The sequence below is a fragment of the Semicossyphus pulcher genome, unplaced genomic scaffold, assembly GCF_022749685.1.
Source record: "Semicossyphus pulcher isolate SPU_LCO1_2020_fin unplaced genomic scaffold, fSemPul1.0.p SCAF_25, whole genome shotgun sequence".
NCBI lineage: Eukaryota > Metazoa > Chordata > Actinopteri > Labriformes > Labridae > Semicossyphus > Semicossyphus pulcher.
The window spans coordinates 2,892,270-2,920,070 of NW_027211699.1; the positions used below are offsets into that span (position 1 = coordinate 2,892,270).

A 27,801-nucleotide genomic window follows, 5' to 3' on the forward strand; every position below is an offset into this window, starting at 1 on the left:
CTTCTTTAAACACCGATGTATCCTGTACTGTGTTCTGTGAAATATTTATTTCATGTGCCGTCTTCAGTTTTGTAGATCTCTCTCTCTCTACAGTTTTTGCATCATTTAAACTTTATTACTTTCTCTCCGCTGTTTTGTCTCATTTCTGTTTTTCCCTCTGTGACCAGGCGCCAAATTTACCAGACTATTTTTGGCGTATTGATATGATTACAGTTAGTCCCCCAGATTGTGTGATTAGAGCCACATCCCTAGCAACAGTCTGTTCTTCATAGCAAGGGTCTGCTATCGAGAAATAACAGACCTCGGAATGCTGTAATTAACCAATCAGAATCAAGTATTTAACACAGCTGTGTAATAATAACTGATAACCATTCATATACACATAGCAATAATAAGTGCTGCCTACAGAACTCTGGTAACATGACTGAAAACTTTAAACTGCTAGTTCACTGAATCACGTTGCCCAAGATGCACTGATGAACTGTACACAGTCTGAACATGCTGCTGCTCCCCTCTCGGCCCACATGAGAGCGATTTTGGGCCAACAGAGGGTCAAATGAGGACGAGTGAGCGCACACAGTTTGGAGGAGAGGTAGAGTAATGCTACACACGGCTGTGGTGGGTTGTTTCATCTGTGTGTGAGACGCATTGGATTGCCTCTTGCTGGTCTGTGTGTATGTATGACTTACAGCACATGTGGCCGATTAAACGGGAAAATTGCCCAACTCATGTGGCAACAGATCATCTCCACTGAAAATGCAGTGAAGTGTCATTACAGGGTCCATGCTCAAACAACTGCACCAAAGAGTGTGTGTTCAGGTTCGGCCATTGTAGCATAGATGCACAGATGCACACACACTCGCACACTACTACAGATCACATTAGGCAGACATGCAGAAAACACACAATCATGTGGACCTTCTGTTTCCTCTCCTGCTCCCTCCCCCATCTCTCTCTCTCTTTCTTTTCGGTCCATACCCTCTCTTTCTCCCCCCTCTCTCTCTCTCTCTATCACACATGCATGCACACACATACTGTACACAGAATCACAGCGGTATAGCCCGACATGCAGGGAGGGAAACAAAAAGGCAGGGATGTGAGAGGAGAAGGGGACAAGAGCTGTGATCGTCCTCGAATGCAGGAGGGAGAGACGGAGAGAGAGAGAGGGAAGGAAGGAAGGGAGGAAGGAAGGAGGGGAGGGCAAGTCGAGGGACGCCAGCTTCGCCATACGTGGAAAGGAGGCTCTGACTAAGAGATGATGTGAGTGCCTATTTGAGAGAATCTGTCCACTTCTCCTCCTCCTCCTCTTCTTCCTTCTTCCGCCACTCACTCGCCAGCTGTTTCTCTGTCCTCTCTCTTCCTGTCTGTGTGGATTCATCCCTCCTCCCCTCTCCCCATTTCCCTTGCTTTACCCTTTCATTCATGCTATGTTTACAGCAAATGTCAGGCGATAGTGTGTGTGTGTGTGTGTGTGTGTGTGTGTGTGTGTGAAAGAAAGAGGGTGGGTGAGGTTATTTAGGTGTGATTTAAAGGCATGTGGGGTCAATAACAGCCGAGGACGGACGGCAGCAGAATCTGGCGCAAAATCAGATTTTTTTTCTTGAGCAAATCAGCTTCTGTTGGCTTTTTCCCTTTTGTAATATTACATCATAATAATTTGACTTGTCTTTTATTCTTATATGACATGATAATGATGATTCCTGTGCAGCCATTTACACTCAAACACCCTCCTTCCAGCCCCTCTGAGTTAATTGTTTCCGATAGGACCGTATAGCGGAGGCTCATCTGAGCCGCATCTGTTTTTATGAATGGGGAGTCATGACAGTGACAGATAGGCAGAGTGAATGCTGTATATGTAAACCATCGGAGGAGGAGGATGGAGAAGGAGGAAGATTAAGAGTGTAGTGAGAGTGCGTGGTTGCATGTTTTGTGTGTGTGTGTGTGTGTTTGTTCATGAAACCCCCTGCAAACAAACCCAATCACCTCTCTCTCTCTCTTTCTAAATTACCTCATTTCTCTCCCCCTTTTTTTTTAAGCCACCTTATCCCCCCCCTCCCTCTGCCCCTGCTCCTCTTCTCTCTCCCTCTCTCTCTCTCTCTCTCTCTCTCTCTCCCTGTGTCGCAGTCACAATGAACCATCTCCATCTCTCTCTCTCCCTCTCCTCCTCCTCTCTCTCTCTGTCTTAAGAATGAAGGGGCTGGGAGAGCTCGGCCCTCTCCCTTTCCCTTCTTCCATCTCTCTCTCCTCCTCCTTCTCTTCCTCCTCCTCTCCTCCTCCTCCTCCTCTCTCGCGGCTCGCGCTCGCTGCTGTCTCGCTGGAAGACGAGAAGGAGAAGGAGCAGGAGAAGGAGGAGGAGGAGAGGGAGGGGAGGAAATGGCGATGGGGGCATGCGGCGAGGAGGATCTCTCCCTCTCCCTCTCCCTCTCTTCTTCCTGGCCGTCGCTCGGCCCTGTGAATAGGAGCGTCTGGTTCATTTACAGGTACCTGCCATGGTTTTTTATATTCCCCCCCTTCCCTCCCCTCCCTCTCTCCCTTGCTCTCCCTTTCTCCCTCCAGCTGCCGGAGGAGATGGAGGGGGGGCGGAGGGAGGGATGCATGCATGTGGACATCATGGACGGCCGGGCAGGATCGATTAGATAGATTGACAGATGTTGCAACGCATGCTCGCAGGCGGATGTGTTTGATTAAGAGTGTCTCAATGTGTGTGCGTGCTGTATGTGTGTGAAGACGGACGGGAGCTGCTGCTGCACAGCCCGGCGTATGAGCTGTGCAGCTGTTCTGTGTTTTGCTGTGTGAACATGTGTGTGTGTCGTTCTTCTTCCTCTCCGCTTTGAATCGCTCTCTGAACAAACGTCCTCGAGCACTGCTGCACCGGCACAAGACACGCTCGCTGCTTTTACTGATGTGCAGAGTGATTGCGTGTTTGTTTGTGTGCATGCTTGCCTATATATATGTGTGTGTGTGATTGCGTGCATTGATGGTGAGTTTGCTGTCGTCCAGCAGAAACTGAAAGGAATAGCGGGGAGATCTCTCCTCCTGTGTTGGCTGGTTGATTGCATGTGTTCTTGTGTCCTGCGTGATGTGTGTGTTTCTGTATGTTCACCAGTGTGTGTGTTTGTGCGTGCGTGTGTGTGAGAAAGAGAGAGAGGTAGGGTGACTGAGGACAAATTGGAAACAGTGCATGGGAGGGAGTTTTAACGATGCAGCATGCATGACAAGTTCCAGCTTCTTTCTGACACCTCTACGGAAGCCTGCTCGGCCAAACCTGCTTAAAACCTGGGCTTCTTCCATACGCAGTATGAGACACACTCAGGATAGTCCAGCTCAGTTACTTCCATCTAAGATACTGATGACAACACTGGATGACTAGTGCTACGCAGGCAGCAGCGAGTGGAACTACGAGTGGTCCAGTGGCCTGTGAAGGATGCCGTCGGTACAATGCAGCCTGAACCTGCTCGTCTTTGTAAGGAGACAGTAAAGCTGCACAGAAGCAGCTGTCAATTTAAAAAGTTTATCTCAAGTAAATGGCTCCCAAATAGCCAAAAAAGTTTTATTAATGAAGTGCTGTCGCCTCACAGCTAGAAGGTTCCTGGTTTGAATCGACGTGGGCCTTTCTGTGTGGAGTTTGCATGTTCTCCCCGTGCGTGCGTGGGTTCCTTCCGTGCACTTCTCCCACAGTCCAAAGACATGCTCGATAGGTTCATTGGTGACTCTAAAATCGCCCTTAGAGTGTAAAAGGTTGTCTGTCTCTGCGTCTCATCCCTGGCGGTCCAGTCCAGGCTGCACCCCGCCTCTCGCCCAATGACAGCTGGGATAGGCTCCAGCCCCCCCTTGAACATTCATTGCATCATGGTGGCGTGGTCACACGCAGCGGCCCAGCGCTCTTCAAAGTGTGTCCCGCCAGCTGCTGAGAGCTGCAATCAGAGCACAAGCGCTTTATTATTTATTCAACTGTTCTTAATTATCACTGTGCCATTTTTTAAGCGTGTTCTAAATGTTTGTAGCGTGTCTTGTTCTGTCTTAATATTGCTGTTTTTTGTCTGCGCCAAAAAGTTGCTAAACTGCCTGTTTTTATAAACAGTGACAACAAAGATCGATCGATCTATCTTACAGGGTAAGCGGTATTGATAATGGATGGATCTCTAAGACGCAGTGTTAAACAACATGACCAGGCTGCTGTAGTTTAGGCCTTGCTCCTTTGACTTAAAGCCAACCGTATTTGAACGCAAACACCTGATAAATACGATCTTGTCATGTGACATTAGTCGGACCTGCTCAGTGGATTTCCGGACGATGGGTGGGTGTGTGAGCAAATGTAGGATGCGTTTCTCAGCTGCTCCACGGCCTAGAAAGCGGGACCTCAGTTGATCAGGCCACTAAACTGGGACGTAGAAATGATCCTTGAAGAAAGCAAAGTTTGTTGTTAGATGGGATTCAACAGGATCGTTTCAACCCTGAGTGGACACAAAGATATAAGAGAGCGGCATCGACATGACAGTCATGATATGACACATTTTCCAATGACAAACTCTTTGATAGAAGAGCTCTCTGAAGAGCCGTTTCCATAATTATGTGTTCACACCAGGGATGACTTGGCTCGGCAAGCGTCACTTTGTTCTCAGAGATTGTTTGCTGCATAAAGGACTGAGTGCATCTATGGTGGTAGTGGCCCTTTAAGCTTTGATCAGGGATAACATAAGCGAGGGACTTGTTGCTGCGTTTGCATGTTCACAATACTTTCCACCTAATTCCCACCAGTGACAAACTTTCCCTGCTCTGTCCGACTTTTAAGATTTGTGTGATGTGCCCGTGCAGTATGTGCTCATTCATCCTCCCCGTCCCTGGGAGTGTTGGAGGTCTTGGCTGGGTGGCACAGACGGACAAGAAGAGGACAAGAATAACAAAGAGACAGAGCCTTGGCAGAGACAGAGCGGCTCTCACAGCTGCGGAGAGTATCATGCACTCAATAGACTGAATGAAAAAGATCATTAGGGGGGGGAAGTGTGTTTAGAAGAAATTGAGAAGTTTGGAGAACAAGAGGAGGAAGCCGGGATAGAGAGCGGGATGGAGAGGCTGAAAGGAAAATGGAAAAAGAGGAAAAAGCCAGAGAGGAGAGAAAGAGAGGGAGGAACAGATGGAGTGGGTTGGGACTATTTTGGTGCACAGCGGGATCATCAGCATGTGGTTACAGTATGTTACGGCTGACACTGTATATATACCTGTGACTCATCGAGTGACTTAGCGGCTGTTTGGATGATCTTTCCATTCATAACAAGTCAAGAGTCCGTTAGAGGTCAGAGGCACCTCAGAGGTGCTGGCCTGGCCTGGCATGGCAGACCAGGCATCCATGTGTGTGACATGTCTGAGCTCTCAAGCTAGACTTGAGTATATAGTGGACAAAGGCATGTTGGTAACTATAGTTTAAGTTGTGAAATAAGTTTGTCATTGAAAGCTTTGTATTCATACCATAATCCAACTGAAGTACGCTGTGGCACCGGCCAAACACAGCTTGTTCCTTCAATCAGTGCATTATTGTAACTGGCATTATTAGATTATTATTACTGAAGCATAAATGCTTATGTAACATTGTCCTGTTGCCGATCGAGAAATTTCAACTACTTAACAGTGAACAGTTTGGAATATGTTAAGGTATATAGTTGGGAAAGAGTTTGGTGGTTTATTTCATTAATACCCAACCTAGGGGGCAACTCCTTCCAAAGAGTCACAAGCAATGTCTGTATATTAAGGTGGACGACGCGTCTCCATCTGCTCTCATTGTACAAAATTGAAGCCAAAGTAGGCCCCGTGTTGGGCGCTGCCATCTTGCACTGGTGACGTCATTTGGAGCCAGAGTCGCTGTAGCCACTTACGCTAACCAAAACACACACTTAACTTCACGGGAAAAAAACAGCAAAGATCTCACACGTCGGCGTGTTTAACAGCAGAACAGCTTCTTGTGTTGGTCTGATGCAGACGTTCCCAGATATGTAAACTTCAATGACTGTAGTGATTGTTTTAGTTACGTCTCCTCTCACCGTTCCTCCTCTACTCTGCTAATCCGGAACTGATCGGCTGCCGGAGCTGGATTTGTCAGCAGAGCTGTCAATCATCCTTTTGACAGCATCAAATAACTCATTAAAAAAAAACATGTCAGAAAAATGAACACTTGGATGTAAATCAGCATGATAAGAACTAACTATAATGACAGAAAACATGTTTGAGAAACATTTATTTGACGTGTATTTTATAGTTTAACTCATGTCCCATCTGTTAACATGGAGGAGACGGGCTTTATGACCTATACTGCAGCCAGTCAGCAGGGGGCGATAGAGAGGGTTTGTCTTCACTTTTAGGGAGATGTTATGTCGTCCATCTTTTTATACAGTCTATTGTCACAAGACACATTTTAAGGGGACGTGAGGATTTACCTATTTAACCCTGAAAATGTACTTAAATGAGCACTTTAGAGGGGAGACTCTGTGGAGAGACTGCACATAATTTCTATGCAAAATAAATGTGACAAAAAGCTACAACTATTACACTCTTTTTTTGGTAAAAGCTCACACCTTAAAATGTATTTTAAAAGCTTTCATCTTGGGTTGTGAAGTAAACATATCTGTTGAAAAAGTTGCATATTTCCAACTGAAATTCAGTTTGAACTTTAAATACTTTAAACTTGCGCATTAGTGTAATAACTGAGTGAATATATTTAGTTGCATCTCCCGTCACTTTGTGCCGTTGGACTGTTCTATACAAGCTCCACCTGTGAACATGCAGCGTCTGTTACGAGCGTACCCTTACATTTCTCGGCTCTTATGGGAACCTATCCAAGCAGATTACCCTGCGTCCAGTTCTTGCTGTTGCTCAGGCAACAAGCAGCGCCATCATACTGTATATAGCATCTCTTCTTCTCTGACGTTCTGGTAGAAAGTAGCTGTGGGCTCACTGTCAAATACATACAGCAAAGAAGAGCACTGTTTTAAGTCACCTGTGTGGGATAGAGAATGTGGCATAAATTATGGTGGTTGGATGCAGAATATTAGAGACTTAAATTGATGCTTTTTCATCTATAATCTCTTAACAATATAGATTCAACAAATTGCATCTTCTCCATTTTATTAGCGTTTAAATACACTTACTTTTTAACTTTATTTTGAAAGTTTAAACAATGTATAAATAACAGAATTCAAACTCCGATTAATCAAACTTAGATGAATGCATATAAATAGGTTTAAGTGTCTACACATATACGTACATAACCTATATATACAGGGCTTCCTGTTTTAACACTGTTGAAATGAGTTTTGGTTTTGTATTGTTGATGATGTCATCAGTGTGGGACACAGGAAGCTTCATTTATGTCCTCTAAAAACTTTCTATCCATCGTCTCTATTGATTTAGGCAGAGCGGGGACGCACACGTGAAAGGATGTACACTACATCACTTCCTTGTTTGTCTCGTTTTATTTCTCACTCGCTCTTTCTGTCCCTCTTTCCTATTCTCTCTGTCAGTGACTATATAATCAAGGAGAAGACGGTGCTTCTGCAGAAAAAAGACAGCGAGGGCTTCGGCTTTGTGCTGAGAGGAGCCAAAGGTAAGACACATACAGGCTTGTGATTTGACTGTGGTATGACATGCTGTATCACATGCAGTGCTAAAGCTCGCTTGTATCTTCATGGTGTCCTCAGCTCAGACTCCTATCGAGGAGTTCACTCCCACCCCGGCCTTCCCCGCCCTGCAGTACCTGGAGTCAGTGGACGAGGGAGGCGTCGCCTGGAGAGCCGGTCTCAGGATGGGGGATTTCCTGATAGAGGTACTGCTGCATTATGGGTTGGAAGTTAAAACACTGATGGATTTTCTGTGAAGCTTTTTGAACCTATGCAGAAATAGAAAGAAACCATGGATTGCAAGGTATACAGCCATATAAATATTAAAAAGTTTTATCTGCATCTTGGTCAAAAATTTCAAAATATTTTATAAAACTTCTGAAGCCACATCTGCAATCTGCAAATCCAGTGCCTACTCAGTTTCACTGTACATTGTCAGTTAGCAGCGGTATGAACCTGAAAAAGAAACCGCTTTTCTTGTGATTGACTTTAATTAACGGCTCTTAAGTTTGCCAAAATTTCCCCATCATGTTGCAGATTAGTAAAAAGTAAAAATGAAGCTTTGTCAGGTCTGTCCTCGAGAGGAGAAGAAAACTACTTTAAAAATGCTCGTTTGTTGAACGGAGGTCACATCCATCATTTCTGATGCATTCGAGGAAGTCGGGAAATCTAAAAGCTGAACCGCTTTCACGGCGTCAAGGGAATTTAAAAGCAGAGATTAATAAGAATTGTCGTCAGATGGGAGCCAGGATGTCCGCCTGCTTTTGCTCTCCACAAGGACTGTTTTTTCTGCACACGCCGCAGCCTCCTGATACTTAACTGGTCAATACTACTCGGACTACAAGTGTGGTACAAACAAAAACCAGAACATTTCCCGTACTAAAAATCCCCAACCCCCCCGGCCTAGAGATTCTACATTTCTATGTATTGATGTAAAATGATGCTCAAAGACCTATTTGCACAGGCGCAGTTTTATCACCTGGGGATGTTGTAATCTGTAATAAGGTCATATAAGGTCATCTAAACCCCTGTGTATCTGCCATGTCTGTAATTTGCACCACATATTACCTACCATATATACCCACATAAACCCGTGTAAATACATCTTAGGAACTTAACTGCAATTGAGAGAAGAAGGTAAAAATAACAATAAATGTTGTGAACTCTTATTGTCTCTCTGTCTCTGTGTCTGCTCCAGGTGAATGGTCAGAACGTAGTGAAGGTTGGTCACCGGCAGGTCGTCAACATGATCCGACAAGGTGGCAACAGCCTCATGGTTAAGGTTGTGATGGTGACCCGCAACCCGGACATGGAGGAGGGCTCGAGGAAGAAAAGTAAGTGCCTTCCCACTGTGACTGCTGGTGGTAACTGAACCCTGCTGTTGAACAAGTCTGATTTACCACCTCTGCCTCTGTCTGCTCCCCTCCCCTCCAGTCCCCCAGCAGAGTAAGAGGCTGAGCACGCCGGCTATCGCCCTACGATCCAAATCCATGACTTCAGAGCTGGAGGAGATGGGTAAGAAACTGGCTTAGATAAAGCATTACAAAGAATGAAGACGCAGACAGACAGACAGCGAGATGTAGACCAATGAGGAGAGTGCGTAATAATACAAGGAGAAATAGATTAAGGTGATGATAGAAACAGTGTGAAACCAGAGTGTTGGGGGTTGCTAAAGATGCTGAAAGTGTGAAGGGGAGCTGAGCGAGGGGCTAAATTTAGACAGCAAGAAAGTGGAGAGGCAGATAGTGTAGTTACCCAGTGACAGAAAGCAGAGGGACAGGAAAAAGAAGATTGGCTCCCGCTCTGGATGACGGTCTCAATCCATTTCACTGTTCTTTCAGAGGTTCCACACTGTCACTTCCAGCACCCCCACTACAGGTAACCCCTCCCAGAAAAAGTGTCGCCATCCACCTTGTGACCCCCCTCTCACTGCCCGCCTCTCTCCCCTCTTACCCCCCTGCACCCTCCACTGCTCCCTGGCCCGCCCACAGCTTTAACCCCAGTGCCCACAGAGCGGTCCAGCCTCCCCTCTGCTCAACTCTCTCTCACACACACACACACACACACATATAGACACTCAGCAAGTATTTGTTGCCAAGGTAACACTGCAGGGGAATGGGCGTCACCTGAGAAGAGTTTTTCCAGTTGCCACAAACATCGTTGCAAAGTGTTTTTTTATCGTCATCTTTTAGTGACTAAGTGACAAAGTATGTCCCTTTTTTTTTCGTCGTTAAATTGGGATTCATTTGGAAGAAATCACACTCAGGATAAAATTATTGGGATGAGTAATATTTAAGAAAAGGAAAAAAAACAACAACTTTGTTCCAGGTCTGTTGCTATGGTAACAGCATTATGTGTGGCTATGCTTATGCCATCTCTATTTGAGGCGAAATAGTGGGAGGAGAGTGCGCGACGAGGGTCAACGCCCCCATTTGCAAATAAGAACATTGGATAACGTTTTATTGGTGATTGGGTTTTATTACATATAAAAATTGATGGTGTTTACTTACGCTGTAGCTGTCGCTGCTGTCTCGTTATGAGCATGCCCAGTGAGCCATTGATGATGCCTTGAAAGCTGATGACATGTGCAGGAGGAGAGGGGAATCTGCAGGGCTTTGTCAGCTGCTCTCAGATCTTTCTCGTAGAACAAAGCTGCTGTAAGTCAGGATCTGACCAAGTGTAGGAATCAGACCTTTGCTTTAATCCTACCCCCTCCTCTACCCTCACCTGCCTTCTTTGTGTGGTGTGACCTCACCTGACCAGCACAAAGCATGAGCACCCAGTCTGAAACACAGGTACCAGCTTCCTGAACCCCCAACCCACCTCCCTACTGCTACTTGGCTCACTATGAAAACACTATTATGTCATTATAGCACTGTATGTCGGCAGTGGTACTATGTGCATTATTGCAATACATGAGTAACACTGCGACACACTTAAAGGTGCTGCAGTACGTATACATCAACCAAAAAGCACATACATTTAAGGACATTGGTGGGAACATCTGCTGGACTGTTTTATGACATATAATCGATGTAAGGTGCTCGTGTCCACCACAAAGTTTTGAAAGTGTGTAGTTGTAACTAGTCTAGTAACCAATGTAAAAGCGCCACAAGCTAGAACTAAATTGTCCTGCCCAATAATAGCTAATTGCACATGTATTATATCGACGTATGTCTGAGCCGACAAGAAGCACATAAAACACAAAGAAGTGCAAAAATTAAGTTTAAAGTTGTTTAAAAAACACATCTCAGTTTCGTCGATCGTCCAACAGAGAGCACTGACAAGGCCTCGGTTCCTCTGCTCGGGTTACAACATGAGAAGTCGTCTATATATATGTTCAGTATTCAAGTTTTGTCAGGACACTGCTTCTTGGCAACAGCAACATGGATGCCAAATTAACTTTAACAAAGCTAACAGTTAGCGGCCTAGCAAGCAAGCGAGGTTAATGCAGGAAGGCATTGTGACAGAGGGGAAAAGATGAGGCTTAGGGAATATAAACAGACATTGGGGACTTTAAGCAGCGACGGCTGAGGGACGGCTACAGCGCCTGTGAAACATTCCAACGGGTTGCCATAGTGATAGAAATCTGTCACTAAGCAACGATTTGTAACTCTTCCAACAGCTACTTCTGCTTCTTGCGAAAAACCGGAAACAGGGAAAACGGTCAAATAAGTGTCTTTAGCAAATATACTTATAATCCATACAACTACTACAGGTAGAATCAAATATAAACAAAATGACAGTGTCAAATACAATAAAACACTCTGACATTGTTCTGACTACAGCAAACCAGTCTTTCTCCCGTAGTAGACAGCTGGGCTACAACGACAGGGAGTGCGCAAAGTGGAACTTTTTTTTTCGGACGCCGTAGCCGTCCCTTCAACCGTCGCTGCTTAAAGTCCCTATCATAAAATGACAAAGAAAAACTTCATATAACTAAAACAATATATGAACTTAAAGTCCATTGAAAAATTAACTTCCATGGCCTCCACCATTTCTGAATACAGCGCAGACTATTATCAAGTGAACTCATGAACTTTCAGATAGTTTTGCTTCAGAGGTTTTCATTACCACAAGAGAGGCGTGGTCAAACACAGTAACCATGACCACATTTGGCCTTAAGGCATATTTATTCTATAAAGATTAAAAAAATCCAGTACTTTAAACTATTGGATGTATGATAATTTTTTTTTTTCAAGACACAAATATTGATATCATAATAAAAAACCTCAATACAAAGAGCATTTATCAATAGCTATCCCATGTTCCTTGAGATGTGGGTGCTTAATTTGCAGTCAGTCTTTGCTTCTGCCTGGTCCTGGATCAAGGTGAGAGGAGCACAACGTGTGATGAAGCCAGGTCAGGCTCTGCCATATGGTTATTCTAATGCGCTAGAATTCATTTAGCTGTGACGCCTATTAAGCTATCTCACCTCTGTGATTGGTGCAGTGTCCCGGTTCACCTAGAAGTCATGCTGCAAGATAACAAGGACTTTGAATGGAGAGGATCCTGCAGAGCACTCTACTGAAGTGTTTGACAAAAATAAGGCTTATTTTTTTTAAGGATTTTAGCAGTGTGGTTTTAAGTAGAGAAAAAAAGATGTTTTAAAACCCTCTCTGGCTTTGTTTAGCCATCAGACATTAGAATTTAATTTCTGCTTAAATAAGCTCAAGAAAGGAAAATGTTATGGCTATAACTTCTGTTCCCTGAGAGAGAGGAATGAGGTCTAACACGTATAGTTTGGGATATCACACCCCTGCGTGGCCTGATTCAAGACTCCTCTTTTCATGCCTTGAAAGCAGATGATCTGTGCTGACGTATGTGAGGCCTAGCTGCGTAGCAGGGCCTCGTTCCCTCCCTCCTTCAGGGAACAGAAGTCATAACATTTTGTCCCCTCTCAGTCAATTTCACCTGGTACAACACATAGTATGGGACATGTATTCACGCCCCGCAGAGCAGCCAAAATAAGAGTCGAGCTAGCAGATCATCTGCCTGTAAGTCGTGAATTGAGGCGTCTTCTGTCAGGCCATGCCGGGTGGTGTGTTCCCATACTGTACCGAGTGAATCGACTGAAAGGGAACTACCCATTTAACGGCTTGAGTATAAGTATGGCAGATAACCCTATCCCTATTCAGTCCACACACACACGAGCTCACTCACTCACACCACTGGATGCAAACACTATAAGGTCATGTTTAAATCCTCCTTTTTACTCCTCTGTGGATTTGCACTCCCTTTACTATTCCCTGCTTTAAGTACTAACTCTGTCTCTTCTTTGTCTCCTTTGTCCTCACTTCACCGCCGGCGGGATCTTAACCGTGTAACAGTGGAGCGAGGTGGGAGTCAGACTAATTCCTCATTTGTGTGTGTGTGTGTGCGTTTTCACGTGTGTCAGAGAGGGTAGCGGCGAGCAGCATGCGTGTGCAGCGTTAATACTGTAACACAAGTGAGCACAGTTCAGCCATCTTTAAGAGTGAGTGTGATGTGCGTCCTTTTACATCGCAGATGAAAAAGCCTGGTGAGGTGACTCAGTTTGTCAGGCTCCAGAGAATATGATTAGTATTCACTGTAACAACGCTATCGCACTTTCACTCCTGCCAAAACTTAAGTCTCCTTTTGTCCTCCTTCCAGCTGCTACCCCTTGGAAAAAAAAATCAGGTATGCTCTGGTACACTCTCACTGAAGGCATTGTATTTATGTCTGTCCAAAATGACTTGGCACTCAGCGCTCAGTCGCTTACTGGGCTCACTCTGAGTTTCCTCTCTTTTAGAATTCGAATCCTCCCAAGTCACAGAGAAGAAGAGGACAGTCTATCAGATGGCTTTGAGTAAGAGAGCTCGTGTTTGTCCATGGAATCTCTCCCTCTCTTTCTCCTCCAACCTTCATCAACCCGTGTCTCTTTGCACACATCGTTTCCTTCGTTTTGTCGCTGTCCTTTTTTCTGTTTTATTGCCGTGTGTCTCTCTCCCTCTCTCTTCCTTCCTGTCTGTCCCTCTGTCTCTGTCTCGCCCTTTTTTTCTCTCAGATAAACTAGATGAAATTCTTGCAGCAGCACAGCAGACAATCAGCACCAATGAGGCGCCGGGGACACGGGGACAGGGGCCGAAAAGAGACAGGGGACGAAGTTTCTACGGCAATGAGGTGAGTAGTGTGAAACATAGATCATTATTCACTGAGACCCAGAGATTTGCATTAACTTCAGTGAGGTTATTTGCAACACAAAAGGCACATTTCATATTTATGAAGAGCAGAATGTGTACTTGCAAGATATGCAATCTTAGAGTCCATCTGCTGTCATCAGATTGACGATTTAGCCTTATGGGCCATCATCCAATGTTTTGGGGCCTCATATGTGGCAAGAAGATATCCAGACATTTTTAGCTATTGAATTCTGGCTCCCCACACTGAAGGTTTTCCTGCTCACAACCAAAGCCTGAATCCCAGCTGGGTTCTTCTCTAAATTCAAACAGAAAGTAGAAGGCTAGAGTCCCTTGCTTACAGAGCTTTCGGTTAAAAGAGAAGGGTTAAAAGATTTGTAACATTTACTGTTTCTTTTAGAGGAATTCATACGTCAAAAATGTACCAGTGAATTGTCAGTTTAAAGGGCCAGTTCGCAGTCCCGTCATGCTATTACGGGGAGCTAATGCCATTATGGTCGGAAAAAAATAAAATTTGGCTCTGTGCCTTTGGAGGACACTATCCGCTTCTCCGACAGGCCCCGGAAAACCTCCGCAAGACGACGTAAAACGCGTTATCTGGCGGAGGCCAGGGAGCTCGCTAAACTACACTTCCTCAATCTAGGACGCCCGCCTCCGATGTCATGTCTCGTTTGGAATCGTCAGGTTTGAAATGTAGACTGCAGACCTGAAGATTTTTTAGACGATCCACCGGTGTATTCTCGTCGTATTTCAGATTCTGTTCCGCTCTGAGCCATTGCCTGCAGCGAAACGGTAGTATTTCACTCCAGCGTTTCTCGCTGGGCTGTTCCTTTCAGAGGGAGGGGCGCAATGCACGCTGGGTGTTGTAGGAATGTAGAATGGGCGAAACCACGAGCTGTTTGTACAACTTTCTCCACAGCTATGGCGCCAATTTCAAATATTATTGCGTCTATCGATTACACCAGCTTTGACTGACAGTGGCTTTTTCCAGGGCAAATTGCTCCTTTAACAAACAGGCATGTTAGCAACAAACAAACATTTTCAGTGTTATATTCTTAGCTAATTTGCACCTGCATTAAATGATATGTTACTTGCAACGGGGTGACTCATAGCACCAAACCACTGAGAGTTAACTCTAAGCAGCTCTTATGTCTCCTGGCTCTCTCCGCTTTCCTCTCACGCTCTTTTTTTTTGCCATTTCAGACAAACTACGGGGATCAGTCTGGGATGGGGATGATGTCGTCTGGGTTGGGCCTCGGCTTCGACCGGGGTCAGTTCACCTCAGGTCACGCCCCACACCACGGTATGCTGCGGCAGAAATCCATCGGTGAGGCTGTCTGTTTTTTTCTGTCTGCCACTCCGTCCGCCTGTCTGTCTGTCCTCTGGACCAGTAGACGTCTCCTCTGTGCTGACCTGTTTGTCTGTAGCAAACACCGTCTTGTCTGTTGCCTAAAAAAATGTGCACACTTTGTCCCTGTAGCTGATCACATGTTAAACACTTAACTTACTAAACCTGGACTTTGAAAATAAGATGCTTGTTTGTCTTATACTCGCCCTGACAGTAGTGCCACTAATCTCCTTGTTTCCATCCAAAAGCTTATTTTCTGGTTTGTTGCTTACTAAGGCTTTGCTAACTCTCCCTCTGAAACAGTAATGTGCTCTCTGGTGACTAAACAAATGCTGTTGTGTAAAGCAAGTTGCTACTTGTTTGTGTAGTATGACATAGCGCTAACTGACTAATGTACTAACAGGCATAAGATCTGAGGACAGACCCATTGACAAGTCGACGGGCAGGCAGATTTAGACAGACAATCTCTTATCCTCAGCCTTCCTTTTTTTCTGGCTCCATTTCTCTCGACTTTGAGTCGCCACAAACCTTTCAGACTGTGCGTCTGCATCTGTAAAGTCTTGTTTTTTCTCCTTTTGTGAACGCTGTATTGCAGGCGTGCCTGAGGAGGAGAAGCAGTTCCTGCATCCTCCAGCCATGAAGTTTGCTCGCAGTCTGTCAGTGCCTGGCCCAGACGACATCCCTCCTCCTCCCACCACAGCTCCACCAGATCCTCCGTTCTCCTCTGCGCCACCGCTTGGTTGGAGGGCTAAGTCATCTCAGCAGCCCTCTGTCTCCGTGTCCCAGTCCACAGCCACTTCTTCGCACTACCAGCCCTACTCCCAATCAGTGCACTTCACTCACGGGGGCAGGGAGAGGGCAGGTGGTGCCAGCACTGGCCCCAGTGGTGGGGCAGCGGACCACACGATCCCGTATGCACACGCAGCCGCCCACACTGCTCAAAGCAGGACTGCTTCGCGAAAGGTTGCCTATACTGGGGAGCCTGTTGGAGCTGGCATAGGGGCTGGTGGAGGGGCCAAGGCAGCAGGTCTTAGGAGAGGCTACAGCACTGCTGTCCCTCCATCCAGCATTGCCACTGTGATGCCCCAGCAACAACAGACCACCCAGAGTCAACCCCAGCGAGCAGACCGCAGTGCAGCAGGGGCAGGAGCAGGCGGTCCTAAAGGAGGGGCCCGAAGAGGTAAGGGCCCCCTGGTGAAGCAATCTAAGGTAGAGGACCTTCGCATGAGCCAGGGCACACTGGGGGGCAAAGGCTCGGTGGAGAAAAGCTCCATCCCCATCCCCACCATTATCGTCAAGGCCCCTTCAACCAGCAGCAGTGGACGCAGCAGCCAGGGCAGCAGTGTGGAGGCGGACGCTCCTGCATCAGGGGAGACGGATGAATCCAAAACACCCCACCCTCCCTCCACTCCCGCTCCACAGCCACCTGCCCCACCTTCCATCCCAGCTCCCCCACCTCCATCAATGCCTTCTATGCGAGCCCACAATAACCTGGACTTCACCAGCCAGTTTGGGGCTGCCATTGTTGGAGCAGCTCGCCGAGACCGGGAACGGTTTCACGAAGCCCGCAGAAAGAGTGCCTCCTTGTTCATGTCTGCTGAGGAGGACGTGACTATTGGCGGACTGAGTGATGGAATAGGAGGAGGTACAAGGACTCAGGTTTCACAGCAACAGCTTAGCACAGGGGAGGGTTCTTCAACACGGCTGCGGCCGTCCAAGTCTATTGACGAGGGCATGTTCTCTGGAGACACGTATATCCACCACACCCGGAGTATGCCTCCAGCCTTTGGCCTACCTGAGTACTCCTCAGCTGCCCTGGATTATCAGCCTAAGTCTGTGCCTACTGACTTGTACACAACAGCAGGCAGGCAGCCAGCACCCTCCACGACCACCTTCATTCACCCTCTCACAGGAAAGGCTCTTGACCCGACATCGCCACTCGGCCTGGCCCTAGCTGCCAGAGAGCGTGCTCTGAGAGATGACAGCAGGTTAAGGAGAGGGGAGCACCACTTCACCCGCCAGATGTCCAGTGTTGTGTTCCCTTCGTCTACTGCCACCTCTCAGCCGGTGTCGTCTGCATCCCAGTCCTCCAGCTCCTCCTACCTGGTCACCTCGTCTTCTCTGGCCGCCACCACGGCCACTGTGGGCCGCCCGCCCTCACCCAGAATCCTCAGAGGAGGAGCCGTGTGGAGTGAGGAAAGCGGCGGAGGAGAGAGGGAGCGGGAAGGAGGAGGGGCTCGGGAGGGGCTAAGAGTTCGCTTCTCCGAGGACAAAACGGTCCACACGCACCACTACCAGTCTCAGCCATATCAGCCCACCTACAAGGAGAGGGAGCGGGAGAGGTCGAGGGAACGTGAGAGGGAGCTGTCGAGAGAAAGAGACAGGGACAAAGAGAGGGAGGGGTACATGAGGAGGACCGAGCAGGCTGCAGCTGATAGCTCCGCTCAGCAAGCGGCCCAGTCTCAGCAGCCTCGGAGGCCCACTTTTCTCAGGATGGAAAGTCAATCTGATGCCTATGTCTTGTCTCTCACCCCTCCCTCTCCTCCACCTACCGGTACTCAGCAGACAAACACTACCGGGAGCTCTGGATCTGGCATGATGGTTCTTCCTCCCCCCGCCCCCTCGGTTGATGCGGACGATGAGTTCGTCTACGCAGACCCCCTCCCACCTCCGTTAGAGTTCGCAAACAGCTTCGACAGGGGAATATCAGCGTACTCACAACGCGCAATGCTTGCCAACAGCCTGACCTCCCGCCAACAGCAGGTACCACCCCCGCCACCTCCTCCCCCTCCTCCCCCACCACCTCCTCCCCCACCCCCTCAAAAAGACTCATTTATAGGTGGGTTTCCCGCTCATACACCCCTTCCCTCTCCGCAAGCTGGGGACTCCACCGCGTCCAGCCTCACATCTTACGACAGTGAGGTGGCTAATCTGACGCAGTCTGCTCCCTCCCCCTCCCAAGTGTCTCCCAATCCCATACCCTCTCACTCGCCCTCCACGCTGCAGCCCACCTCCACATCGGGACCTCCGCCTCCCCCTTCCGTCTCACCACCTCCTCCTCCTGGATCCTATCACAGACCCTTCTCTATGTCCCACCCGCATCACCTTTATAACAGCTCTCACACTTCAGGGCGCTCCTCTCCCACACCTCCCCCACACACAGTCGCTCCTCCCCCAGCCTACCGTGGTCCCCCTTCCACCTCTGCCACCTCTGCTCTTATGAGGGGCATCGCCTCACACGCCACGACCGCTAGCTGTGCCGCTACAACCACCGCCGCTGCCACCACAACAAGCACCTCCACTCAGCTCTACCACGAGCGAACGCACACCACCCATACAGCATCATCCAGCGCCATCACAGGGAGTCGTAGGGCAGGGGAGCACCACCGTACTCCTCCCGCCGCTAAGAAAGGAGAGTCCCAGGAGACAGTGGTGGACTCTGGGATAGAGGAGCTGGACAGCCGCAGCAGCAGTGACCACCACCTGGACAGCATCCTGGCTCTAAGTGGAGCCAGTGTGAGGGGGGACAGGCTGGACCGAGGGGAGAGAGGAGGTGGAGCGGGAGGACGAATGGGAGGCGGGACAGGGGAATCAGAAAGGGGAGGAGATTTTCTGGAGTCTTACATGAGCTACCTGGACGGACAGACATTTGAAATGCAGAATGCCACAGCAGCAGCCTCCACTTACCCGAAATCCAACAGGTTCAGAGAGGGAGGTCGCACCGGTGATCTCCACAGACAGACCAGCACCGCTCCTGCATCCTTCCACTCCCACCGGCGACGGGAGGAGCAAGAGGACGACGAGGTCGAGGAGGGAGAGACGGAAGATGAAGGCGGCCAGGATGGCTACGGGGTGAGGGAAATGCAAAATTTGGGACGTCCCATTTCCCCGTACTTCGACCGCCCGCGCACTCCCGAGATGAAGCCCCTGTGGGACGACGGGCAGATGAGCGGAGACGGGGGGACACTTTTAGAGGGTAGGAAGATCTACCCTCCTGCATCTAGTATGAAGCCCAGCATCATCAATGAGCTGAGCAGCAAACTGCAGCAAAGAACCAAGGACAGCTGGAGCAGCCAGAGAACGCTGGGCAGACACAGGTACGCATCAGTGAAAGCTTTTGTATGTTTGTTTGTGTCACAGCATGAACTACACCTGTCGTTGTTGTTGATGCACGGCCTTGTCATTCTATCACCTGATGTGTCCGAGAGCCACCTGTGAGTTCTTGTCCTCCCACAATTGACGTTTTAGCCTTCTGTGAAAAAACTGTCTCTTGATGTCCTGTGTGAGTGTTGTCTATAAAACTCTTTTATTTCTCTGGCTTTTTCCATGTTTTTCTATCAGAAGCAGAAACAGGTAATAGAGCCACTTCCGCACACAAAACTTTGACCCCTGCTTGAATTCACAGCCTGTTTGTGAGACTGTAAGAAAGGAGGAGAAACTTTAAAAGACGAGAATGTTTACTGATTGGACACAATCTCGATTTTGTGACGGCATTGATCGTTTAAATCCACAGGGCCCAGTTGTTCCTAAGTAACCTTATCTGATCACATTCAACAGCATAACAGGGTTCTTAAATTGGATTATATGTATAGAGTTTTGAAACCTTGAATATGTTGAAAACTTTTGAGTGAGATTGGGATAAGTGTGGTCCAAAAATCAGGATTATCCTGATCCAAGTATAAAGCCGGATTCAGGATGGATTTCTGGGAAGAAAATGCTTCAAAACTTTTAAATTAGTCGCACAATACAAGAATTGTATTATGTAATGTACTGTGTGTATTGTCTATATTTTGTACTTGATTCGTTTAACAGCTACAGTGATAAAGTAGACATTAGATTACATGTTTATCCTTTTAGTACATCCATCCATCATCTATACCACTTATCCTGCTTAGGGTCGCAGGGGGCTGGAGTCTATCCCAGCTGTCATTGGGCGAGAGGCGGGGTTACACCCTGGACCTATGCTGACACATAGAGACAGACAACCTTTCACGCACACACTTACACATTTAGAGTCACCGATTAACCTGACGAGCATGTCTTTGGACTGTGGGAGGAACCTTCTTGTTGTGATGCAAGGAACCGAGGCCTGCCCCGGCACCTGATTGAGCCCATGTTTTATTATGGTCTGGTCCCATTCTATTACTGCGGGTCCAGGGTCTGTTTGTTATAGTATATGTTCTTGGCTAGATGATGGGTCTGACTGTTTAAAAGAATAGAACATTAAAGGGGAGGTATTCTTGTTTGTAATGTTGCTTTTTGTCCTGTCCCTTCAAAAAAACACTCAAAAGTGACCCCAGGCTGGCTGTACTACCCGTTGCACCTACATTGTAATATTAAGTCCCATTTAGAGCGCTGGTGATCTTGTGTCTGGATGAGGGCGATCCATCTAGGGTTGCACTGAAAAAAGAGGATTAAAGATTAAGATTAAAATTTTTGAACAACTGGGCCCCGCTTTTAAAAAGTGAAGGATATGTTTGAGCAACATTTCTCTGAATGGGTGTGCATGTTTTTCATTTTACTCTTATCTGCAATACTTTTCTTGTTTAACAAATTTCTCCCTCTCCTTCACAGATTTTCAGAAGACTCGGCCTCAGCTCTGAGCCCCCCCTCAGTTCGCTCCCAGTCACCGTCTCCGATCTCTTTATCGCAGCCATCGTTATCCCCGTCCCCGACCCCGGCCTCCCAGTATCCAAACTGGAGACGATCTCCATCTCCTCAGCCTCCAGCTCCCATTCAGCCTCCCCGCTCCCATTCCCCTCTGTCCCCGGGAACTTACTCCCCTTACCCCACCTCCCCCAAACACAGACCTGTCTACCGGACCAAAGCCCTAGAATTCCAGTTCATCCCCAGTCGAGAGTCCCGTAAAGCAGAATCACACATGCTGCAGCGTCGGCGAGCACCCAGCCCCCTCATCTCCCCGTCAGAGAGGCCCAAGCTGGGTCCACCACGGCCATCGTCCCTTCCGCTCCTCCCCACCACACCCCTTTACAGCGCCATCTATGACCTCCGAGGTTCAATCACCCCACCGTCACCCGGGAACCCTCTCGGAGATCCTTACTTCTCGCCCTCTCCTCCCCTGTTCGCCCCCTCTGGCGCCCCTCCTCCTCCAAACTCCACCTTAGTTGTTTCTCGGTCCCTCTCTCCAACTCACTTCCTGTCTGGGACCTCTTCTCCACCCCTGCACCCTCTCCCTCCAGCTACCTGTCTGAGTTACCCCCATTTACCTCCCCCTTCCCCCACAAAGCCTTTTGCCTCCAAGCCGCTGCCCTACTGGACCAAGTACGACGTGGCAGACTGGCTGGGATACCTGAACCTGGGTGAGCACAGAGAGCGTTTCCTGGACAACGAGATTGATGGCACCCACCTGCCCTCCCTCACCAAGGACGACTTTCTGGATTTGGGTGTGACGCGTGTGGGCCACCGCATGAACATAGAGCGAGCTCTGAGGACCGTATTGGACAGGTATGTGGCTGCAGAGAAACACACAAGTGACCACTGCTAGTAATATGTTGGATTAGAAGAGTTGCAAAAGACGGTCAGTATAGAAACCTGCAAATAGTGAAGTTCAATGATGTAAAGAATGTCAACAAGAATCTACGCTCGCTTTTGAACCAATCAGAAAGCAGCAAAACAGGTTGATAGCACGTACATGACTACACCTGTCAGAACCGAAGCTTTCAAAGATGTTTCCTGCTGTACATACATCCTGTGATCAGTGTGGACAGGGACCAGCCTCATTCGCACACATGTTTTGGATCTGCCCAAGCAAGCTTACTTACTGGACTAAGATATTCCACACTTTATCTGATATTTTACAACTTGAACTGGACCTATTTCTGGTGCTTTTTGGGGTGAGACCAGCTGCTGTGGAGCTCTCTAACAACCACAACAGTACATGTTTTGTGACATTGTAAGCACGATTAGTTTTGCCGAATTGGAAACAGAAAAAGCTCACTTAACCTAACTGAATGATGTAGTGGCGCACCTACAATTAGAATAAATTAAATATTCATGTAGAGGGAAGGTAAATGTATTGGCAACCTTTAATAGAATATTTATAAAGACAAACCCATGAATACCAACAGAAACACGATGTGAAACATAGGACATCCCCTTTTTTAAATTGTATTTACTTATTTCTTTACTTGTCTTTCTTTCTCTTTCATTGTAGGTATGTACAGAATGTATACAGGCATAAATATTTGTATCTCTATTAAAAACTCCAATAAAAAGAAGTGTAACAAGACTAGGTCAATACCTAGTATGGGGCTGACCGCATCAGGTCAATGTGCGTTTTTGTGGGCAACACTGGAAGCGTGGCGTGTGTGCGTGATGGCTGCGGGACGTGTTCATTTTCATTTTAAATGCATGAAAACAGACGAGAGTCTTCACGCTGCTGGCGTGACACGCTCCTAAAATGTAGAGAATAGGAGTCTCATATATTTACCGCGAGCCGCGCGTGGTTGTCGGCCAAAATACACGCAATATTAGCAATATTAACATCTCTTCCTGTAGTAAAAGTCACAGGCATGGAGAGTAAAGTAGGTCAACACTTCCGGTGTGCTTTTTCAAAGTAAAGCCCGATCTGGAATTCTGACTCCCCTTGTTTGTACCAATGACTGTATATATAGATGGACACCGCGTCTCCATCTGCTCCCATTGTACGAAATTGATGCCAAAATAGCCCCTGTGATAGGCGCTGCCATCTTGCGATGGCGACGTCATATGGAGCCAGAGACTGCGCAGTAGAGATCGGCGAGTGAAGCGGCCGTAGCCACTTCCGCTAACCCAAACACACACTTAACTTACCGAAAAAACAGCAAGGATCTTGCGCACCGGCTTCAGAACAGCTTCTCTGTGTTGCTCTGAGGTTAACGTTCACAGGTATGGAAACTTCAGTGACTGTAGTGATTGTTTTAGTTACGTTTCCACTCGCGGATCGTCCTCCGCTCTGCTCACCCGGAACTGATCGGCTGCAGGGGCCGAATTTGTCAACAGAGCTGTCAATCATCCTTTTGACAGCATCAAATAACTAATTAAAAATAAACTTGTCAGAAAAATGAACACTTGGACGTAAATCAGCATGATGAGAGCTAACTATAATGACAGAAACCATGTTTGAGAAAAATGTATCGGGCGTGTATTTAGATTTTATAGTTTGACTCATGTCCCATCTGTTAACATGGAGGAGGCGGGCTCTATGACCTATACTGCAGCCAGTCAGCAGGGAGCGCCCGAAATGTTTTGGCTTCACTTTTAGGGAGCTGTCATGTCGTCCATCTTTTTATACAGTCTATAGTTTGTACACAATGCTTTTATTTTGAAGTGTTTCCCGGGCCGTTGTTGTTGTTATTATTTTAACTTTATTACGGTTCTAAAAGTACCATCACTCACTCATTCAGCCAGTCAGTCAATCACATACAGACCCAAGTGTAGGGCTGATCCCAGCGGTCAGCCACAAATACAAGAAAGAAAAATAAATGCAATTCAGCCGGCTTTGTTTACCTAATGTAATTAAGAAGTACCATACAAATCAAACATGCACAGATTCATGAGACCTACATGTATTTAAATGCTAGCTACAGACATAAATTTACATCAGTGCTAGTTATGACTGTCTTCTCCCATAAACATTACACTTTTTTGTCCTTGTTATGTCCTTCTGTCCTCTCTTGCCTGCTTTCCTCACCTGACACAAGTTTACACAGAGGCAATAAGCCCAATAAGTGGTTTATGTTTATTCATTGTTGTGTTCTGGTTAGATGTCGAAGCAGCAAATTGTCACCTTTAGCTTTTGGGACATTTTTTTTCGCTATTTCTATTCAACTATTATTAACTTATGCATTAATCCACAATGAAAATGATCACTAGCTGCAGCCCAAGGTCATGAAATGCATCTCTAATGAAAAGTTATCCACAACAAAGTCCAAATTGACGACTGAAGAGGTTTGAAAAGTGAGGATATTTTTGACTGAGCTCCTTTTTAAAGATATTGAGATAATTGTTTAACCCCCTGTCGCAGCTCTCCCTTCCTCCTGTGGGAATCATTCTCATTTAACCATCTGCTCTTAACTTTCAGGAGATTTAAGGAGCTCTGTTTGCGCTGCAAGAACAGCGCCCTCTGCCTGTTCTGTGCTGTAAAGCATCCCACTAGTTTTCAGCACACATTCAAAAATGCCTCCCCTCTGTGTTGACCTATATCTGCAACTCAGCTGGAGAAAGTAGTGCGAAGTGTTTCCAATGTAGTCAGTAATGTAGAGCCGTGATTATTTCCTAATCCATTTTACACAACTCACAATGATGCTACAAAACAATTCATCATTATTGTGTCCTGTGTTTGTCCTCAGGCTGTCCAGCAGCCCGTTTCCCATCTCTGTCCTCTCACCTCGGGAAGGACAGTCTGAGAGGAGGAGGGACGACGGGAGCCGGAGCTGAAGTTGCAGCGCGGAGGCAGAAAAAGAGAGCGAGAACGAAAGAGAAGGAGGGCTCGGAGTCAATGAGGGAGGAAGACACAACTGCTGCTATCCATGGTGGATTCACACAACAAATGAGGGGGGAACAGATTTCACACAGAGGGCGAGAGAAAGAGGGAGTCGAGTCCCAAAGGGAGATGGAAACACAGGGGCCGACGATCCATAAACACACCGGCTGGCGCTCCCCAGTTGTGGCAGGCTGATTTACACACTCCCTACATGCATGCACGCTCACACCGACCAACAAACACACACACACACACTTTCCTCCAAAATGAAGACACTACGGCTACAGCAGGTATCACGAACGAAAACTAGTGATGAAACCGAACCAAATACTTGAGAGGAACAATCAAAAGCCACTTAAATTATGTTCTTTTTTTAAAATCAAGCAGGTTGTGTTGTTGGCGAGCTGGAGAAGAAAAGGTTCACCGTGCAGCCATCTTGTTGAATCGTCCTCTTTCCCCCTCAGCCGGCTGGTTAAATCTGTTCAGGTTTCAGAGTGGAATTGACCAAGAATAGAGTGCAATCAATGACGAATCCTTCCTGTGTGAGTGGATGTTTGTTTTCAAAATGTCTGAAAGAATAAATATTTGAGATATTTATTATATTATGTCTGCAGGAGTGAGGCTTTGTCTGTCTGCGTGGTGAACGGAGGACGACGCTGGGAGGTTTATCAAGACAGCTTCCACGTCTGTTAGAGGTGTGATTGGCGCGGACGGGTAACGTGTGTCTGGCTTTGATTGGTTATGTCTTGTTTTTACCTCACTACAGGCAGGGCTCTGTCCTCACTGCAGGTCCTTATGTGTTTCCTTATAGCTCTCTTTATCATCTTTAGTCTTATAATGACATACTATATACAGACTGGTCACTGTATCACAAATTTGTAGCAAAAATAAGTGCCCAGACCAACAAAAAAACAACAAAAAAAAAGAAACACATCCACACACAGGCACCCGAGTTACTACTATACATGCCTGCATGCATACACCAACATGTAGACATACACACATAGAGTTTATGGGACACCTTATATATAAACACACACTTTATGTTCGGATCCAAGATATACAAAAGGAGACAGACTGTGCTTTCAACTGTTAGACGGGATACGCGACGATGTGAAGAGAAATCTCCCGGAGGATTTTTATCTACCAGGAAAAGACTTCCTCAGCGTCGAGGCAACTGTTGTTCACTCACGTTCAGACCTTCCGAGGGGAGACTGAAAAAGGAGAGGGGACGGGAAGAGGAAAAACTGCCATTTTCTTGCTCTTTCCCACCCAATGCCCCCACCCACCCCCTCGCCCTCGACTAAATCCAGGAGGAGAAAAAACCCGGCCGAGGGGATCTGAGAGAAACGCTTATATCAAGTTTTAATACTCTGATTCTTCTTACAATTTTTAAACTTTAAATGGGAATACTGGAATATTGATATGAAGAGATTTATTGTTACTATTTATCATTACTATCATCGTCCTTACTGTTATTGTAGCTCCGGAGAGTTCCTGGTTTGGGTGGCACTCTTATGCAGTCGGCGTATTCTCTGACTGTCTAGTGAAGATAATCGTACTGGATATAAATATATAAATATATATGTATATGTAGGTATTTTTGAATTGAAAGACATTATTTCGTGCACTGTACCCTTAACATTGCTTCTGTCTGACGAGAAGCATTGCAACTCTTAATGTGAAGCACATTCAGAATCACGTCCTGCTTTCTACTTCCTGTTTCTCTTTTGTCAGAGCTTTAATCAAAATATATGGCCTCAACATATAATTTCCTCGCTCTTTTAGAAGTTTGTTTACGACATGCAGATGCTGAAAATGTATTTTAAAAATGAGTCGTTCAATTCGGGATAACAGTCGCCCTTTTTTTCCATCAGTCACACACACACATCAGTCATTTTTCACAGCACATTCTCATCTCATTCTAACCTCAGTCCTGCTTTTCTCACTGATGCTGAGATCTAATATAAAGGGCTCTCTCATGACCTCTCTACCTTGAACAACACTTCACCTCTCCTGCTGCTTCCGAGTCCTCGAACACATATCAAACGTGCGTTTGTTTGTTTTTTTACACCCGGGTGTCGGCGGTGAGCTCGCTCTCCTCCTGGCTCGGCTAAACTCTTTCTGCAAGAAGACAAATGAGTTTCCATAGATCACGTCGCTCAACGTGCACACACACACACACACAGGCTACAAATGTGAACGGTCGTTAAGGGGGGTTTGTCTCTGGGATTGAGAGATTATATTTGAACGCACGAGAAATAGCAATAAGGACGATGAAAATAATGGTCATCTAATTATGGTTTAAGATGTAAAAAAAGTCTCAAAAGTTCTACAGAATCTCTGTCTTCCAAATGTTTATCATGAAAAGGTACAATGTATTTATTTATCTGTTCTGCTTTCTATACAGTTGGACCTGTTCTCTGCATCACCTTCCTCTGTTAACAGACAGTATTAAGAGCCTATAAACGCTGGTTATTTGCATCTTCCTGTTTGTACAAAGCACCTCGACATGCTCCGGCGTGCTCACAGCTCATTGTTTATTACCAGCATTTCACGCAACGTCCCTTTTTCCATTAGCAGCCGCGGCTTTCCCTTCAGAGGTTTTTGAAGAAGCCCAAAAAAAAAAAAGGGGCCCATCAGGTCTCTAAAACGTTGCTAGTGCGAAAAAGGCCAGTCTTGCAGAACATCTCTGGCTGATCCAATAACGTTCTCTTTAAGTGACTCGTGTTTTGAATCCTTCCTTTGCATTCAGCGGTTATACTCCGAGAGCGACGGCGCAGCGTCAGGACAAACAGTCTTTGGGAACGGGTCCGACTCTATAGGAAGCATTTCTTTTCCTTTAAGAGATCTTTTAAAAAATGAGAATATGAACTGATGAAAGGTCACTTACAGAATATATATGTATATGTGATTCACATATACACACATTCATATAAACATATATGAATTTCAAATGTTTTAAGAGATAATAAATTGTTAGAATTATAATAAAGATACAGAAACTAAGTTCTAATTTATGCTCTCTGAGTTCTTGAATGTTTCATGTCCATGTGGAGGCTGATTTTTACTCTGTGGAGCGACAACAGACTCGACCTTTTCTACTTCCTGGCTCCCAAATGGATGTTAACATCGAGGGAGGTCAGAGGATTAAGGTATTGATTTCTAATCCATTTTAAGGCTCCTCTGAGGAGTTTGTAG

The 27,801-nt window shown here is 46.6% G+C and overlaps 1 protein-coding gene across 1 annotated transcript in view; it reads left to right on the forward strand.

Moving 5' to 3' along the window:
* The window catches only part of shank1 (SH3 and multiple ankyrin repeat domains 1), a 91,172-nt gene extending 63,556 nt beyond the window's left edge, over positions 1-27,616 (forward strand). The window contains exons 16-27 of the mRNA XM_069675811.1: positions 7,512-7,594; positions 7,689-7,813; positions 8,806-8,941; positions 9,042-9,122; positions 12,938-12,946; positions 13,242-13,268; positions 13,381-13,437; positions 13,636-13,751; positions 14,972-15,095; positions 15,712-19,213; positions 20,691-21,581; positions 24,467-27,616. Of these exons, the coding sequence (XP_069531912.1) occupies positions 7,512-7,594; positions 7,689-7,813; positions 8,806-8,941; positions 9,042-9,122; positions 12,938-12,946; positions 13,242-13,268; positions 13,381-13,437; positions 13,636-13,751; positions 14,972-15,095; positions 15,712-19,213; positions 20,691-21,581; positions 24,467-24,554 (5,239 nt within the window). The 3' untranslated portion in view covers positions 24,555-27,616. The remainder of the gene's footprint in view (positions 1-7,511; positions 7,595-7,688; positions 7,814-8,805; positions 8,942-9,041; positions 9,123-12,937; positions 12,947-13,241; positions 13,269-13,380; positions 13,438-13,635; positions 13,752-14,971; positions 15,096-15,711; positions 19,214-20,690; positions 21,582-24,466) is intronic.
* The last annotated feature ends 185 nt before the right edge of the window (positions 27,617-27,801 follow it).